The sequence below is a fragment of the Trichechus manatus genome, unplaced genomic scaffold (genome assembly GCF_000243295.1).
Source record: "Trichechus manatus latirostris isolate Lorelei unplaced genomic scaffold, TriManLat1.0 scaffold00216, whole genome shotgun sequence".
Lineage (NCBI taxonomy): Eukaryota > Metazoa > Chordata > Mammalia > Sirenia > Trichechidae > Trichechus > Trichechus manatus.
In genome coordinates, this window is record NW_004444152.1 from 935,784 (window position 1) to 952,515 (window position 16,732).

Genomic DNA, 16,732 nt, shown 5'->3' on the forward strand with positions numbered 1-16,732 from the left:
TGTAATCCATACTGAAGGCTGTGGTCTTTGATCTTCATCAGTAAGTGCTTCAAGTCCTCTTCACTTTCAGCAAGCAAGGCTGTGTCATCTGCATATTGTAGGCTGTTAATGAGTCTTCCTCCAATCCTGATGCCACATTCTTCATATAGTCCAGCTTCTTGGATTATTTTCTCAGCATACAGATTGAATAAGTATGGTGAAAGGATACAACCTTGATGCACGCCCTTCCTGATTGTAAACCACGCAGTATCCCCTTGTTCTATTCGAACAACTGCCTCCTAATCTATGTACGGGTTCCTCACGAGCACAATTAAGTGTTCTGGAATCCCCATTCTTTTGCAATGTTATCCATAATTTGTTACAATCCACACAATCAAATGCTTTTGCATAGTCAATAAAACACAGGTAAGCATCTTTCTGGCATTCATTCTCTGCTTTCAGCCAAGATCCATCTGACATCAGCAATGATATCCCTCATTCCATGTCCTCTTCTGAATTTGGCTTGAATATCTAGCAGTTCCCTATTGATGTACTGCTGCAACCGCTTTTGAATTATCTTCAGCAAAATTTTACTTGCATGTGGTATCAAGATTTCCGCATTCTGTTGGATCACCGTTCTCTGGAATGGGTACAAACAGGGATCTCTTCCAGTCGTTTGGCCAGGTAACTGTCTTCCAAATTTCTTGGCATAAGTGAGTGAGCGCTTCCGGTGCTGCATCTGTTTGCTGAAACATCTCAAATGGTATTCCGTCAATTCTTGGAAGCTTGTTTTTCGCCAATGCCTTCAGTGCAGCTTGGACCTCTTCCTTCAGGACCATCAGTTCTTGATCATATGCTTGGCCTCCTGGAATGGTTCCCTGGTTCCACGTCCTCTTCTGAATCCAACAGTTCCTTGTCAATGCTCCGCTGCAACCATTTTTGAATTATCTTCAGCAAAATTTTACTTGTGTGTGATATTAACGATATTGCTCGATCATTTCTGCATTCTGTTGGGTCACCTTTCTTTGGAATGGGTACAAATATGGATCTCTTCCAGTCAGTTGGCAGGTAGCTGTCTTCCAAATTTCTTGGCGTAGATGAGTGAGCACTTCCAGCGTTGCACCTGTCTGTTGAACACATCTCAGCTGGTATTCTGTCAATTCCTAGAGCCTTGTTTTTCACCTTCAGTACAGCTTGGACTTCTTCCTTCAGTACCATCAGTTCTTGATCGTATGCGTCCTCCTGAAATGGTTGAATGTTGACCAATTCTCCATAAAGATTACAGCCTTGGAAACCCTATGGGGCAGTTCTACCCTGTCCTGTAGGCTTGCTATGAGTTGGAATTGACTCGATGGCAATGGGTTTTATTTTTCCTCAACTAGTCTGAACCTCTAGAAAGCAGAGGCCATGTCTTATTCTCCTTGTATCCCCCAACAGTGCCTGGTAAGCACTCAGTAAATGCCACTGAATTGAATCGAAATTAATATAAGAAATAAAGTCTTCTTATGTCCTATAACTCTTAACTTGCTGATTAAAATATTTGTTAACTCCTGTCTCTCTCCCTAGCGTGGTTCTCAGGGTAAGCTCCCCTTTCCCCCCACAAAAGGCCTAAAAGAGAGGTGTGTGCGAGTTTCCTTCAGAAACATCAGGGAGAGGAAAAGGATGGAGGAAACGCATCCCAATTTGCAGCAGGTCTGACAACGGGAAGTCCAGATGAGAGACATTACACCTCTCCCCGTCTCCCGGTTACTGGAACCAGGAACTTTGGGGTCAGCCTTGATTCCCACCCTCCCTTCCTCTCCCCCATTATAGACTGAACTGTGTCCCCTCAAAATATGTGTTGTAACTCCTAACCTCTATAGCTGTGGTTATAACCCCATTCGGGATCGGGCTTTCTTTGTTAAACTAATGAGGCACTATTAGTGTAGAGCGTGCGTCTTAAATTCAATCTCTTTCGAGATATAAACGGAGCATATTAAAACAGAAAAGAGAGCAGAGAGGGGGGAAGATCCATAGCACCCCACAGGAAGATCGCCAGGAAACCAAAGAACAAGAACCTTCCTCCGAGTCAACACAGAGAGAAAGCCTTTCCCTAGAGCCAGCGCCCTGAATTCAGACTTGCAGCCTCCTAAACTGCAGAAAGTAAATTTCTGTTTATTAAAACCACCCACTTGTGGTATTCCTATTATAGCCGCACTAGATAACCAAGACACCCCCTTACATCCAATCCATCCACAAATCCTGCAGGCTCTCTCCACATCTCTCCCTCTCCGCTGTTACCATCCCTGTCTAAGCCCCCCTCCTCCTCCGTGCTGACTATCCATTCTCCCCAAAGCAGTCAGACGAGTGTCTAATAAAATGGAGTTTGAATGTTTTTGTGCCCTGAATTCTTTGGCATATGACAAAACCTACTGTCCCCTCCTCAGAATGTAAAAAAAGAAAATGCATAAAATAAAATTTATAGGATTTCATGTAGAAACTGTTGAATTGGTGTATGTTTTGCTGTGCATACTCACAACAACAACAAAATAAATAAAATTATATTAAGAAATATGTAGGATTTCAAATGAAATCAATTATATTGAAATACAGTTATCAAACATATTTCAAATTGTGATATAGTCTTCTATGGACTTCTTTATTAACACATTAAATAACAAGATCAAGTAACAGGTCTGATGACTACAGGCAGCTCTTAGATTATGAAGGTCTGATTTACGAACAATCAACAGTTACAAACCAACCCCCATAAAACCTATTACATGAAAAATTCGAGGTACATGCGATGGTTCGTAATAACAAATGGACGCTACTTTGCAACGTGCATCCAAACATTATTATGATTACCGTACTATTATGTTAAAGATGTTTTAATGTATCTGGAAGCGTTTTTTAGGCATAGAAAGGTACACTATATACTATATATTAACATTTGACTAACTGATGTTAGATATGAACTCTACCTAACTGTTCCGACTTGCAGACAAATTCAATTTATAGATTTAAGAATGGAACTTGTTTGTAATCCGGGGACTGCCCGTACGGTAATTTCGAAGCAGTGATGAGTGAAAAGAAGAGGTCTGCAACAATTCTAATAGATTATGAAAACATCTGTGCTTTCTATTGGTGACAAAGCCCAAGGACCGCTAACACTGCTGTGGTCCATTGTCTATTTTCATAATTCAAGGGGATGCTACATTTTCCATTAAACCCGTTGCCTTTGAGTCGATTCCGACTCATAGCAACCCTACAGGACAGAGTAGAACTGTCCCATAGACTATAAATCATTATGGAAGCAGACTGCTACATCATTCTCCCGTGGAACTGCTGGTGGGCTCTAACCACTGACCTTTCCGTTAGCAGCCAAGTGCTTAACCACTGGGCTACCAGGGCTCTTTCATTTTCCTTTAGAGGACAGCAAAAATTGAGATGTCATTTTTTCCCTACCCAAGTGCATGGACCTCCTGAATTCTATCCACAGACCCCTGCAGGGGTGGGCTATGGACTCCAGGTCCCTGTTCTAAAATATAAATCAAGCCATAAACCCTCCAGCGGTTTTCATCACGTTTATGGTACAATCCAGCTCCTTGCCATGGCCTGCCCAATCCAGGCCCCTGCTTGCCTCGCGTTCCTCACTTCCCACGACTCTTTCACTCCCTAACTCTGATCCAGCCACGTAAGTCTCCCTCCTGTTACCGAGCCCAGAAGGAAGTCCTCACCTCAGGACCTTTGCACGTGCAGCACCCCCTTCTAGATCTGCATATGGTGGGCCCTTCCTCATCATTCAAGTCTCTATCAAATATCCCCCCCCTCAGAGAGGCCTCCCTGGCCACCAGCTCTGATAAGGGGTCTTCCTTTCCCTCAGTATCCTCTATTACGTTACACTCTTGTCTTTCCTTCCTACCAGTTATCTGCTTCCTGTCTGTCTCCTCAACTAGAGTGGGTGCCAGCTCTACGAGAGCATGGACTTGTCTGCCTTATTTCCCACTGTATCCCCCACGTAGAAAGGTGCCTGGGCATAGTGGACGCTCAGTAAATTAATATTTGCTCACTAAAGGAATGAACTAAAAACCCAAACCCATTGCCATCAAGGCGATTCCGACTCATAGCGACCCTATAGGACAGAGTAGAAGTGCCCCATAGGGTTTCCAAGGAGCGCCTGGTGGATTAGAATGGCCGACCTTTTGGTTAGCAGCCGTAGCTCTTTAACACTACACCACCAGGGTTTCCAAAGGAATGAAGGAATGAGAGAAAGGGAAGCTCTCTGGCCCAGGACTGAGGTTGGCCAATAGGAGGCACTATTTCTCCACAATCTAGAGGAAGGACGGCGATCTGCAACCACTTGGGGGCGTGTGACGATGGCGCCAGAGCCAACAGTGAAGTTATAGAGAGTGGGGAGATGCTGGGAAGGGCTCCTGACCAGGTTTCGTGATTCAACTGCTCTATCCTTAACCCGGGAGAAAAACTAGCATGGAGGGCTGGCAAAACCCCACTAAATCTGAGAAGGGAAGGGACCAGTCTTGATCATGGCTGTGTTCTGACCATCTCCCACAGGTGATCAACAAATTTGCAGTGAACGAAGGAGGCAAAACCCAGGACTGGCTGCAGTTGGCCACAGCTGGGATTTTGGCCACCGATTGGGGAGCAGAAAGACTGAGGTACACGGTGTATGTGCTACATAGTGAACTGGAGGGTAATTGTCCACTTTCCCATCTGGGCTTGGTTCCCCCTGGGGGGAGGAGAAAGCCCTGGGGAACAACTTGAGTCGGCCTGGGCCCCAGAGCCTGACGGCCCCGAGGTGGCCCAGCTGTGCAGCCCCAGGTGTGTGCTTCACTCCAGAGCACAGACACTCCTCCCCTGTGGCTCTCACCCCACAACGACGGGGTTGCTGTTGGTGTGTGGGGCGACACTCATTTGCCACCCTGATGTGGCCAATTATGACCAGCCCTGGACACCTGGTTCTAAGAGATGGCCAGCCCAGAGTAAGGCCAGAGTTGGGAGAATAGGAAGAGATGGGGCCTGGGGACCATGTAAATTGTACTGGGATGCCAAGAACCAAACCAAACCCCTTGCCGTTGTGTTGATTCCGACTCATACTGACCCTCTAGGGCAGGGTAGAACTGCCACATAGGGTTTCTAACGAGTGGCTGGTGGATTCGAACTGCCGACCTTTTGGTTAGCAGCCATAGCTCTTAACCACTACGCCACCAGAGCTTCCTGATTGTGCTCAAAATGAGGACAGGCTCTCTGATTCTCTGCTGTTCGGCTGTAGAATGGGCTACCAGGGAGGCAGGGAGAACCTTCATGGGAGGCACCTGGGTGAACTGCACCCCTGCCAAGAACCGTGTGGCGGGGGCTCCGACACACGGTGGGGAGTTAGACGCTGGGGTGCCAAGGTCCCTTCTAGCTAGGAAACTCGGGGGAGGGGGTCAAGTCTTGGCACTTTTGCATGTTTCTTGCTCCGTGACATGGGGAAGCCAATTCTCTTTTCTGGGCCTCAGCCTCCTTAGCTGCACAGGATGATTGCAGTGCACTGAATAGTGTCCCCCCAAAACTCAGGTCCACTTGGAACCTCAAAATGTGACCTTGTTTGGAAACAGCACCTTTGTGGATGTAATCAGTTAAGGATCTCGAGATTAAATTATCCTGGATTTAGGGCAGGCCCTAAATCCACTGAGTAGGGTTGTGAAAAGCAGAGGAAGGGGCACAGAGATGCAGGAAGAAAGCAATGTGAGGATGGAGGCAGAGACTGGAGGGATGCAGCTACAAGCCAAGAAACGCCAGGGATTGCTGGGAACCACCAGAAGCTTCAGAAGGCAAGGGAGGATCCTCTGCTAGAGCCTTCATGGAGGGCATGGCCCTGCCGGCACCTTGATTTCAAACTTCTAGCCTCCAGAACCGTGAGAGAATAAATTTCTGTTGTTTTCAGCCACCCAGTTACGGTAACTTGTGTTGTATAGCAAAATTATATAACAGACATCTTACTTTGATTTTAAGGTTTTTCTTATCCATGAAACCAAATATTAACCATAAAAAGCCTGAGCCAAACTGCAAAAGCCCGCCAGAAACGGCCCCACAGCAACGTGCATTTGTCGTATCCTGCTACAAAAGGATAGTCATCAAACCACTACCTCCTAATTTAAATCTCAAAAAGCCTCATGGCTGCAGGTGGCTGGAGGGCCAAATTATTAGCAGCCAGGCCACAAGTAAACTGGTATCAGCTGACCCCAGTAAAAGGGGAAGGTAGGTTCAGTCACTCAAGTTAAGATCAGCCATGGTTGGTCTTCTCTATTTCTCCCTCCTTTTCTCCTTGTAAGCCCCACTGTCGCTAGCTTTGTCGAACCATTTGCTTTTTTTGGAGTGGTCTCCCTGTATGCACACAGCCCTGGTGGCTCAGTGGTTAAGAGCTTGGCTGCCAACCAAAAGTTGGTAGTTCAAACCCACCAGCTGCTCCTTGGAAACCCTATGGGGCAGTTCTACTCTATCCCGTAGGGCTGCTATGAGTCGGAATCGACTCGACGGCAACGGGTTTGGTTTGTTTGTTTTATTCTGTAGGCATATCCCAAAACTACTGAAAATAAACCTTATGTTCAAATTTGGTGAGTTTTGATTATTTTTAACACCGTATGACATTGAGACAATGATGGTGCAGTGTCGTGGACAGACCCAGGCTTTGGAGCCAGCTAAAGACCTGACTCTGTCCCTTCCACACTGAGGAGCCTTGGGCAGTTCCTTACCCTCTTTCAGCCCCGCTGTCTTCAAGTGTGGAAACCCTGGTAGCATAGTGGTTAAGAGCTACGGCTGCTAACCAAAAGGTCGGCAGTTGGAATCCACCAGGAGCTCTTTGGAAACCGTATGGGGCAGTCCTACTCTGTCCTGTAGGGTCGCTATGAGTCAGAATTGACTCGATGGCAACAGATTGGTTGGTTGGTTCCTCAAGCGGCTTCACAATCACTCTTACCTCGTGAGGCTGTTGAAGGAATCAAATGAGATACTGGGTGTAAACTGTTTTGGGTGAGCCCTGCTCACTTAATTGGTCCTCTCTAAATGGTAGCTCTTATCACTGAGTCATTTCTCTGCTGGGACCTCAGTTTCCTTACCTACAAAATACTAATGTCTAGCTCCTCACCGGGTTGTTCTGAGGCCTGAATAATATTATTATCCTGCAAGCATCTTGGAAATCACAACATCCTCCTCAAACACAGGCATTTGCCACCACCGTGCCCTCCATCACCCTGCTCAGCCGTGAGATGGGGCAGGCACCCCATCTAGCTATCTGTTCCATCCTCTTCCTGACAACTCACAACTTCCAGCTCCAGTCCACACTCTCCGCTGAGCTTCTGCCTTGACTGTCCGTCTGCCTCTTTGATGCCTCCACTTGGATAATGAATCGTTGTTGTTGTTCCGACTCACAGCGACCCTGTCTACAACAGAACGAAACTTCCAACTCTAACACGGCCAGAGTGAAACTCCGGGCTCCTGACCCCAGCCTTTCCAAACACCCTGTTCCTCCCCTGCCTTCCCCACCTCATCACCACCCAGTGGCTGAAGCCAAAAACCTAGGGGTCATCCTTGACATATCCAATCCATTCAAAAGAGCATCTAGAACCCCCACCATCACCCTCCTGGTTCAGGTCACCCTCATCTCCTACCTGGGTGCCCACAAGGACTTCCTCCTGGCCTCCTTGTTTCTACTCCCTTCGGCCCTCAGTCCTTTCTCCCCACGGCAGCCAGAGGGAGCTTTTTTAAAGGGTCAGTTGGGTCATGTCACACCTCTATTTAAAATCCTCCAACAGGTCCCCATCACACTTAGACTACATTCTAAACTCCTTGCTCTGGCCTACAAGGCCCTGCCTACCTCTCCCCCTCACTCGCTCTGCTCCAGCTGGAGCAAGTCAAGCAGGTTTCTACCTCAGGACATTTGCACTTGCTGTTTCCCTTCCTGCAATGCTCTCCCCCGGCTTCTTTCACGACTGACTCATTCAGGCTTCAGCTCTCAAAGGCCATCTTCTCGGTGAAACCTTTCTTGACCACCCTCCTCCCTCTATTAAAAAAAAAAAAAACCTGTTGCCATTGATTCGATTCCGACTCCTAGTGACCCTATAGGACAGAGTAGAACCGCCCCATAGGGTTTCCAAGGAGCGGCTGGTGGATTCGAACTGCCCACCTTTTGGTTAGCAGCTGAGTTCTTAACCACTGTGCCACCAGGGCTCCCCTCCCTCCACAGCACTGCCCTATCTCATGTCCTTCATTATACTTACTCTGAAGTCATTTTGTTTACTTGTTTACTGTCTATCTCCCCCTAGAATGTAAAATCCTCGGGGAAGCCACCTCTGCCTCGTTCACAGCTGACCCCTCAGGGCCATGAAGGGGTGCCCAGCATACAAAAGGTGCTCAATAACTGCTGGCTGACTGACCTGACTGTGATTGTTCCGTTTGCTCCTCAAGGGGAGGCTCTGAGGTGGGGAGGTGGTGGAAGCAGGCGGCCGTCTCTAGCGTGGGCTCTCTCTGCACCCCGTCCCCCCAGGTTGGCCCTGCCATATGCAGCCCAGGAAGTCCCAGTGCTTGGGAATCATTCAACCGGAGGGAAAACCTCCCTGTGGATTTTGTTGGGTCAGATACTACCTTATCCTGAAATCCCAGTGTAGACGAGCAGCCGCGGATTCCCACCCAGGAAACACTGGGAGTCCCTGGCACCCTCGGCCTGGCCTGGACTCCGGCGGCCTGTAGGTGCACCGAGGACGCCCTTCCGTTTGTGTGATATTGGCTGGCCTGGCACCCACTGCCCCTTATTCAAGAAACAGAGTTCATCTCTTCCTTTGGGGTGGCTTGCCCTCCTCACTCTCAGGTTCAGGAGGGGCTTGACCCCCCACCTTCTGGCCGCCCCAGGGTCCGGGGCACTGACTCAAACCTGGCCTGTGGGCGTGTTTTAGCTCCCTGGGCAGAGTGACTGCAAGTCTGGAAATGCTGGCACCCGTACTGCCCGCTGGAAATGAAACAGGAAGACAGACTCCTGGCGTCCGGCCTGGCATTCCAGCTGGGTTTTTCAGTGATCTGACCCAAATGTCTCTTTTCTTTGTAAGCCAGTTGGGGTTGGCCTGACTGATGCCCCCTCCCAGCTCACCCTTCACTATCTTCCGTCGTACCCCTGGGCCCCCTCTCCCAGCTCCCTGAGTCTCTCTCTGCTCTCACCTCTGTGGTTTTATACTCATTCTTCCCACTGCCTGGCACTGCCCTCTCCAGCTCATCCACCCGGCAAACTCCTGCTTGTCCCCCTGGGTTCTGATACCACCTCCTCCTGAAAGCTCTCCCTGACTCCCTCAGACACATGTCACTTTTTTCCCCACACTCCCACCACAATCCAGTAGGTTTCTCTGGGAAATCTTTATCCACTAGGTCCTACCAGCCTAAAAAGGTCCTGGGTGGTGAAATGGTTTGCTCTCAGCTACTAACCTAAAGGTTGGTGGTTCGAACCCAGCCAGCGGCACTGCAGAAGAAAGACCTGGAGATCTGCTTCCATAAAGATCACAGCCAAGAAAACCCTATGGGGCAGTTCTGCTCCGTAACACATGGGGTCGCTGTGAGTTGGAATCAACTCGACAGCAACGGATTATTTTTGTTTTGTTTTGTTTTACCAGCCTAGAAGAGTTTGTCACGCTTTATTTTCTGCGGCCGAATTACGAAAACTGGGATGTTCTTCACTCTCCAAATACAAAATGATGCTTTAAGAATTGATGTAAATTTTCAATCAATGCCTACCCCTCTCCCAGACATTCTGAAGTGCTCCCCTGGGGGGATGTCTTCTCTACCCTTGATTGAAAATTACAACAAACCATTGCTTGCTGACTCAGTAAACATCCACAGGCCTCCTCGGCAGAGGGCGGGCAGCCAAGTGCGGGACACACAAATTATACAACGGACTTATAACCATCCCTTCGTCTGCACAAGCTGGGAAAGGGAGGGAGAAGTGCAGCCCAACTGCTTAACTGTCATTATCTTGGGGAGGTGGCATTAGAGGGTGGGAAGGGGGACAGACTGGTCCTTCGTACTTTATATCATTTTGAAGTGGTAGGGTTTACGGGTGCTTCTCATTGTCTTTCCTGGGTCTCTTAGTATTTTCCGAGTAAAATATTTCTCAATAATGGTTCATTGGTGTGTCTGTTTCACTACAAGCCTAGGAGCTCCTGGGGGCAGGGAGGGTCTGATTCCCGTCTAAGACTCCAGCTTCCCAGTGCCTGCGGGCTTGGGAAGTGTGTGGGGCAAGAACCAAGTGGAACAGGCATAAGAGTGCAATGTGGAGGCAACCAGTTAGGGGCCGGGGAAGGCTGTGACCGTGGACAGCAATGGCAGGAGGGACGGGGTCCCCACTGCAGCTGGGGCTTAGCATGGTGCTGGCATGCAGTGACTCAGCCTGGGAGGGAAGGGCTCCCAGAAAACAAACTTGGCCCTGCTCAGCACGTGCTGAGGACAGATGGGGAAACATCAGAGCTGGAGGGGCTGGGGAGGGGAGGAGCGAGAGAGAGGGCTTGGCAGAGAGGCGGTTCCGGAGACCTCGAGAATTGGGGTGGGTGAGAGACAGCTGCTTATGGGGGGCCGTGGGAGCCTGGGGAGGTGGGTCTAAGGTTGTGTCTGCTGCTCACTAGGAGGGGAGGGACTTGCTGGGTCCACACTAGGCTGCCCGGTCCCTCCTCCCTCCTCTATCCTTTCTTCTTCATCAAACATTTCCTCAGTGTATTCAGACGCAGCCCTGGGTGGGAGAGGCATGGGCTGGAGCCCCCAGAGCGGGGAGGAGCCAGGAGGGGTCCAAGGGAGGGAAGTCAATGGGACCCCGAGTAGGGGCTTCAAGAGTGAGGAGGTGTTATCCAGGCAAAGGAGGCAGCCGACTTGATTTCCAGGCCAGGCGTGAGGAAAACAAAAGCAGGCGCAAGGAGATACAAAATAGCCAGCCCGAGCGAGGAGCCCCAAGCTGTTGCATTGCTCAGCAAAGGGCAGTGTGTGCTGCGAGGCAAAGGGAACACCTGCGACTGGAGTCTTTGGTGGCCCAGTGGGAGAGGCTGGAAACCACGTCCCTTGAAGGGCCGTGGACTCAGCAGGCCGGCTCTGCCCCTTTGACTCACTGTGTGGCCCGGGGTGAGTCACTTCACCACTTTGAGCCTCGGTTGGCTGGCTGTGATAGGAACTCGTGAGTTCCAAGAGGTCCTTATTAGCACAGTGCCTGGTACAAAGGCAGCACCCAACAGACTAGGGTTGTTATTATTGGGGCGATCCGGGTGTCCGGAGGCCGCATTTAGGAGTGCCGTCATGGGGCAGTGGGGACAGACAGCTCTGTGTGTCCCCGCAGAAGCAAGCCCAGTGGTAGGAAGTTCTAAGGAGGCAGCTATCAGCTCCGTGTTGAGGAAAGACCCAAACGGGAAGCACTGGTCAATAACGGAACAGCCCGAGCATCCGGAGGGCCGAACCCTGTCAAGGGAAATAGCCTCGAGGGGGCTGGACAGCATGTCCCGCCAGGGCTCCCGTCGTCGGGGTGAACCAAGGGAGAGGAATGCGCCTCCTGGAGCGTGAGCATCGGAAACGTGGGGCAGAGGGAACTTCAAAGGTTTCTCAGCCCTTCCCTGATTTCTCAGTCCTTCACTGTGTTAGGACATGGGCCACAAGCTCGAAGGCTTACAGAAACCAGGCAGAGACCCCAACCCGGTGACAGGGGCAGGTGTGGCCAGACTGGCCTGCAAAGCGCGTGCTTGCCTGAAGGGGAAGCCCACTCAGCTCCTACTCTGCTCTAATCCCGTAGCTGACAATTAAATGTGCTCCAGGAAATCTCCAGAACAGGAAGCCAGGACATAGAGCCGCCTAACCCCCTGGATCACCAGATCATTTTCTTAAAGGGCATCCTGCCAGATGAGCCAGGGTCATGAAGTGGGGCTCAGATCCTGACTCTCAGCCTTTCATTTGCTCCCACATGGGTACCGCTGACGGGGTGACTCCTGGCTTCCCCATCTGTAAATGGAGGATAAGGATACCGACCTTCTGGGCCGTTGTGACCCTCAGCCACATGCACAGAGGTGCCTAGCCTGATGCTCCAGAGTGGAGGGCTGCCATGTGCCTGCTTCCTCTCTCTCTTAAGCCTCACTCTACCCCTCTGTACAATGGGGTGGCAGCATTCCCCAAGGCTTCCCAGGCTTGCTGGGAACCGCCTGGCTGGCGGCTGGTGGTCAGAGCGGTGCATACCAACCAGCTGGCTCCTCCAACACTGGTGCTCAGTGGAGGGAGTGTGGTTGGCGTGGCTGCCCTTACCTGCGCTGTGAGCTGGATGGGTTGGGAGAGGGTGAGCTGTGGGGTTCCGGGGGGCTGGCTGGCAGGCTGCGGTGGTGGTAGGTCGCCTCCCCCAGAGGAGGCTGGGGGCTGCGAGGTCGAGGAGGAGGCAGAGGAGGAGGAAGAGGCGGCGGCATTAGCGGCAGCGGCGGCACTGGACTGCTGCACGGCGGCGGCCAGGAGCTGGGCCTGGGCTTGCTGCAGGAGGAGCTGCTGCTGAGCTGGCATCAGCGCCGTGAGCTGTGGGCCGCGGGGGCAGCGGGGCCAGAAGAGGGGGCAAGGGAGGAGCAGAGAAGGCAGGGAAGGGTTAGTGTCCCAGCCAAGCAGGTTAGGGGGCAAGTCTTACAGGAGGCCAGAGGGGACAAGAGGCAGGCATGAGAGAGTGGCCGTGGCCCTGGTGAGACATCCCGGGCCACCAGTCACGACACAGATGGCAGGTGGCTGGTTTGCACCCCCCACCCCCATCCTTTCCCCAGTACTCACCCCAGCTAGCTGGCTGCCCGTCAACATGAGTTGGGCCTGGGGCAGATGAGGCTGAGCCGGCTGGGGAGGCGGGGGTGCTGCTGGGGTTGAGTCACCACTGGGGTCTTCAGCCTTGATCTGGTGGGGAGAGAGGCAGGGTCCAGGACCCCAGAATGTTAAGTGGAGGCCAGAGAGAATGCCCACCTGTGAACCAAAGAGAGGGCACGTGTGGGGCGACAGCTGCCTGGGCCAGCACAGGAAGGGGACAGACAGCACAGAGGCCAGGCGGCTGCTCATGACCCTGCCCTGACCGGCAGGGGGCCTCGGGAACCCCCTCTGACCTCAGTTCCCTGATCAGTCAAATGGGCTAACACCCTCCTGCACCCAGACTTCCTCCAGGAGCAGGTCTCCCTTGGAGAGCTTGTTTCCCCTCCTGGGAGTCAATTTCCCCATCTGTAAAACGGAAACGGTGCCACTGGGGGCCCTGGGTCCCCCAGGCCTCGTCTGCTTCAGCCAGACATGCTCCTCTCACATTTGTCCAGTGAAGCCAGACTTCGTAGGAAGAAAGGGCCTTAGAATACTAAAAGTTTGAAAATTGCTGCTTTAAAACATGGGCCACAAACTCAATACGCCCAGACGGAAAGACAGCACCAACGTGTGACGTGGGCAGATGTGGGGGGTGGGGGGGGCGCTGATGCTGATGGGGAAGCCTACTCAGCTCCTAGTCAGCTGCCACCGGCTGCTCATTTCAAAATCTAAAGCAAAAACTCTGGGCAGGCCAAGTGCAGCACCTCTGCAGGCCAGATGTGGCCCCAGCTTTCAGCCTCCACCCCACAGGTCGACTGAGCCCCTTCCTGTCTCTCTGAGTATGAATGTGGGCGCATCTCACGTTATACACATGGAACAGATCTGTGTTGGGCCAATGCCGCCTTCTGCCTCTCCTGGGTAAAAAGCTAGACAGCAGCAGGCTTGCCTGAAAGGTGTATTAGCTTGGGGTGGGGAGGCATGGCTTGTGAATCACAGGGTCTCAGGCCCAGACACAGGGGGGATCGTCTTTCAGCCCTATGTCTCGGCATCATTTTGCAAAAAATGGGAAACCGAGGTCCAGAGGAAGAAAGTAACTTGCCCGAGGTGGCACATCGAGTTGGTAGGGAGTGGCATATGGAACGCAGACAGAACACACAGACAGACGAAGGCCCAGGAAAGACCAAAGGACAGAGAGTGTCCCAAATTACGGGATACAAATGTTGGAAAGTTTGAGGGGCACAGGGACACAGTGTGAAGTCATACGGAGTCACGAGAAGTCAGGGCATGGCTATCCCTGGCAGGGGCAGGAGGGACTTCCAGAAGGGTGTGTTCAGTTGGCAAAAATCCACAGAGCTGTATGCTGAAGATCTGTGTATGTGTTTTTAATGTGTCATATTTTAATAAAAAGTTGTAAAAATACAACATTGAATGCCCTGGTGAGAACACTGTTCCTTTTTCGGTGCTCTATCATTCCATCTGGCGAGCTTAAGAAGAACATCTCTGTTTGGTGCTAGGATGTTCTGAACACCTCTCACACACTGGCTAATCTCCCCTTTTAACAAAGGGGAACCAGCTGCAGGCTTAGACCCTTCGGCAGTCAGGAGTCTCTGGGTAAATTTTAATAACCACTGTATTTATTTCTATGGCAAGTGATTCTGGTTTTCCATTCAAAAAATTTCCACGTACAAAACTTTTATTTAAGCTGTTGAAAAAGTGAATCAATTCATTAAGATCTATCTTTACGGAGCCCTGGTGGCGCAGTGGTTAAGAGCTCGGCTGCTAACCAAAAGGTCAGCAGTTCGAATCCACCAGTCGCTCCTTGGAAACCCTCTGGGACAGTTCTACTCTGTCCTATAGGGTCGCTATGAGTCGGAATCCCGACTCGACGGCCACGGGTTTATATGGCATCAGATTGACAACAGCTACCTGAAAGATTTGATAGGAACCTTAGTCGGTAACGAGTGTATGTTAATGAGGGAGGAACAACTCGGAGAAGATGGTTTTCTTTTTTGCACAACCTGAAGAATATAATCAACATCACTGGAATTGTGCATGCAGGAGCTTGAAATGGTGTGTGTTTTTGCTGTGTGTATTCTCAACAACAACCATAACAAAGTACAATAAATTATTTTTAAAAAATTAGCCAATTCATGAGCCAACAACTGTTGAAGCTGACTGATGTGGACCAGGGGGTTACTGTCATTGTACTCTACTTTTAAATCTGGTTCAAATTTTCCATAATAAAATGTTACTGTTGTAGCTGTTTTCATTAAACCAATTTGAAAAAATATGATGTAAATACATGTACAAAGTGGGGTGTGGATCTGTCTGAAATTTCAAGGGGTGTACAGGGAACACTGCATTTTGGGAAACGCGGGCCGGAATTGATGGAGAGAGGGTGAGAGATGGAGACCAGGGCAGCAGAGCGAGCGTGGACAGAGACCTGGGTGTGAGGCCGCCTCTCTCTCTGCTTCAGGTGGTCCCTGGGAACCAGACCCAAGCCGGGGAGGGGGAGGGAGAAACCTTCATACCCTGGTTTCCCCAGAGAGAAGGAGGGGCAGCTGCTGGGGAAGAGAGAGGCAAAGGTCAGACAGGTCAGACGGCAAAGGTCAGATCCGGTGGAGGAGGAGGGAGTGGTGTGTGGGGGGAGGAATGGACACGCCCTCCAGGGGGCCAAGGCGGGAGCCAGGCCTGTGGTCAGAGGCTCCAGGAGTCAACAGCCCGAGCCCTTGTGCCCTGGGTTCTCTTTCCAGTGCTCAATACAGAAGACAGGACACCTGCTTACAAAGCACTCTGTCCTGCCACAGCAGCATCCGAGCACCAGAGGTGGAAGGGACTCAGAGGCCATCCAGTCTGTACCCCCCACCATGTTAGAGAAGAAGAAACTGAGGAGCCCAGAGAGGGGAAGTCACTATCCCACAGTCACAGAGCAAGCCTGAGGCAGGGCAGGGAGCAGGTCACCAGCCTCCCAACCATCCCTCTGCTACCTTCGGTCAGAGAGACCTGTGGATCCTCGTGCCCTCTCTGCCCCCACCCTGGTGCTGCTTTCAGGCCTCTGGACCTGCCAGCTGCCTCTAGACCAGGCTGAAGGGTTGGCTGCCAGTAACCTGGCTCAAGATGCACCTAGGGAGCCCGGCAGTGCCCAGAAGCCTGGCCTGTCTGGGTTTGGAAGCTGCACTGTCTGGCTGCTTCCGGCCCCCCCAGTCCTCTCCCCTGCATCCCCACACGGCAGACCCCTCACTGCATCTCTGCCCCCTCCCGCGCCCTCAGGTGGCCTCTGAGTGTGTGTTGGGGGGATGGCACAGGCCCCCTTTCTGTCAGGGAAGTCGGGATGGGGGCGGGGCCCTCAGCTTCCTGTTGTTCATCGCCCTGGGGCCCTGGGGGGGATTTCCCTGGCCACCCCCACCCTCCAGGGAAGGGGAAGGAGCCTGGGTGAGTCACAGGCCTGGGGCGGGAGCCAGAGGGTGAGAAGGGTGGAGGAACCTTGCCACCAAGGTACCAGCGCCTGTGCTATCTCAGGCCCTGGGCCGGGGGCAGCCATGCCAAGGACACTCTCCCAGACTCCACCCGTGCCGAGGACACAGCCCTTCCCTGGGTGTTCCAACGGTGCTTACCTTGGTGCTGGGGCCAGTTGGGGATAAGGAGAATGGGGAGGTCTTATTCTGGGGGTTCTGAGAAGAGAAAGGTGGGGTGGGGAGGGGGAACAGTGAGACGAAGCAGCTTTAACACCCACTTTGCCCCTCCTGGCCCGGTCCTGCCTAGAGCCCCCCTCGGCCCCTTTCTCCTCTCTCCCATTCCTGCTCATTCACCCCTTCCTGACCTGATGGTTAGTGTCTGGTCCATTTCTTTCAGTGTCTGCAACGAGAGAGAAAGGACAGAGTTGGCATCAGCCCCCTGAGGCCCCCGTGACTAGTGTCTTCCCGACCACACCTGTCCCCTCCCTGTCCATGATGAC

General features: G+C 51.7%; 1 protein-coding gene across 4 annotated transcripts in view; it reads right to left on the minus strand.

The window, feature by feature from the left end:
• Positions 1 to 16,732, minus strand: part of POU2F2 (POU class 2 homeobox 2) — a 41,563-nt gene that overhangs the window by 13,270 nt on the left and 11,561 nt on the right. For all 4 annotated transcript variants that reach the window (XM_004388752.2, XM_004388754.3, XM_004388753.1 and 1 more), the window contains 3 exons: positions 16,598 to 16,632; positions 16,392 to 16,448; positions 12,772 to 12,888 (listed from right to left, as the gene is read on the minus strand). In XM_004388752.2, coding sequence (XP_004388809.1) covers positions 12,772 to 12,888; positions 16,392 to 16,448; positions 16,598 to 16,632 — 209 coding nt within the window. The remainder of the gene's footprint in view (positions 1 to 12,771; positions 12,889 to 16,391; positions 16,449 to 16,597; positions 16,633 to 16,732) is intronic.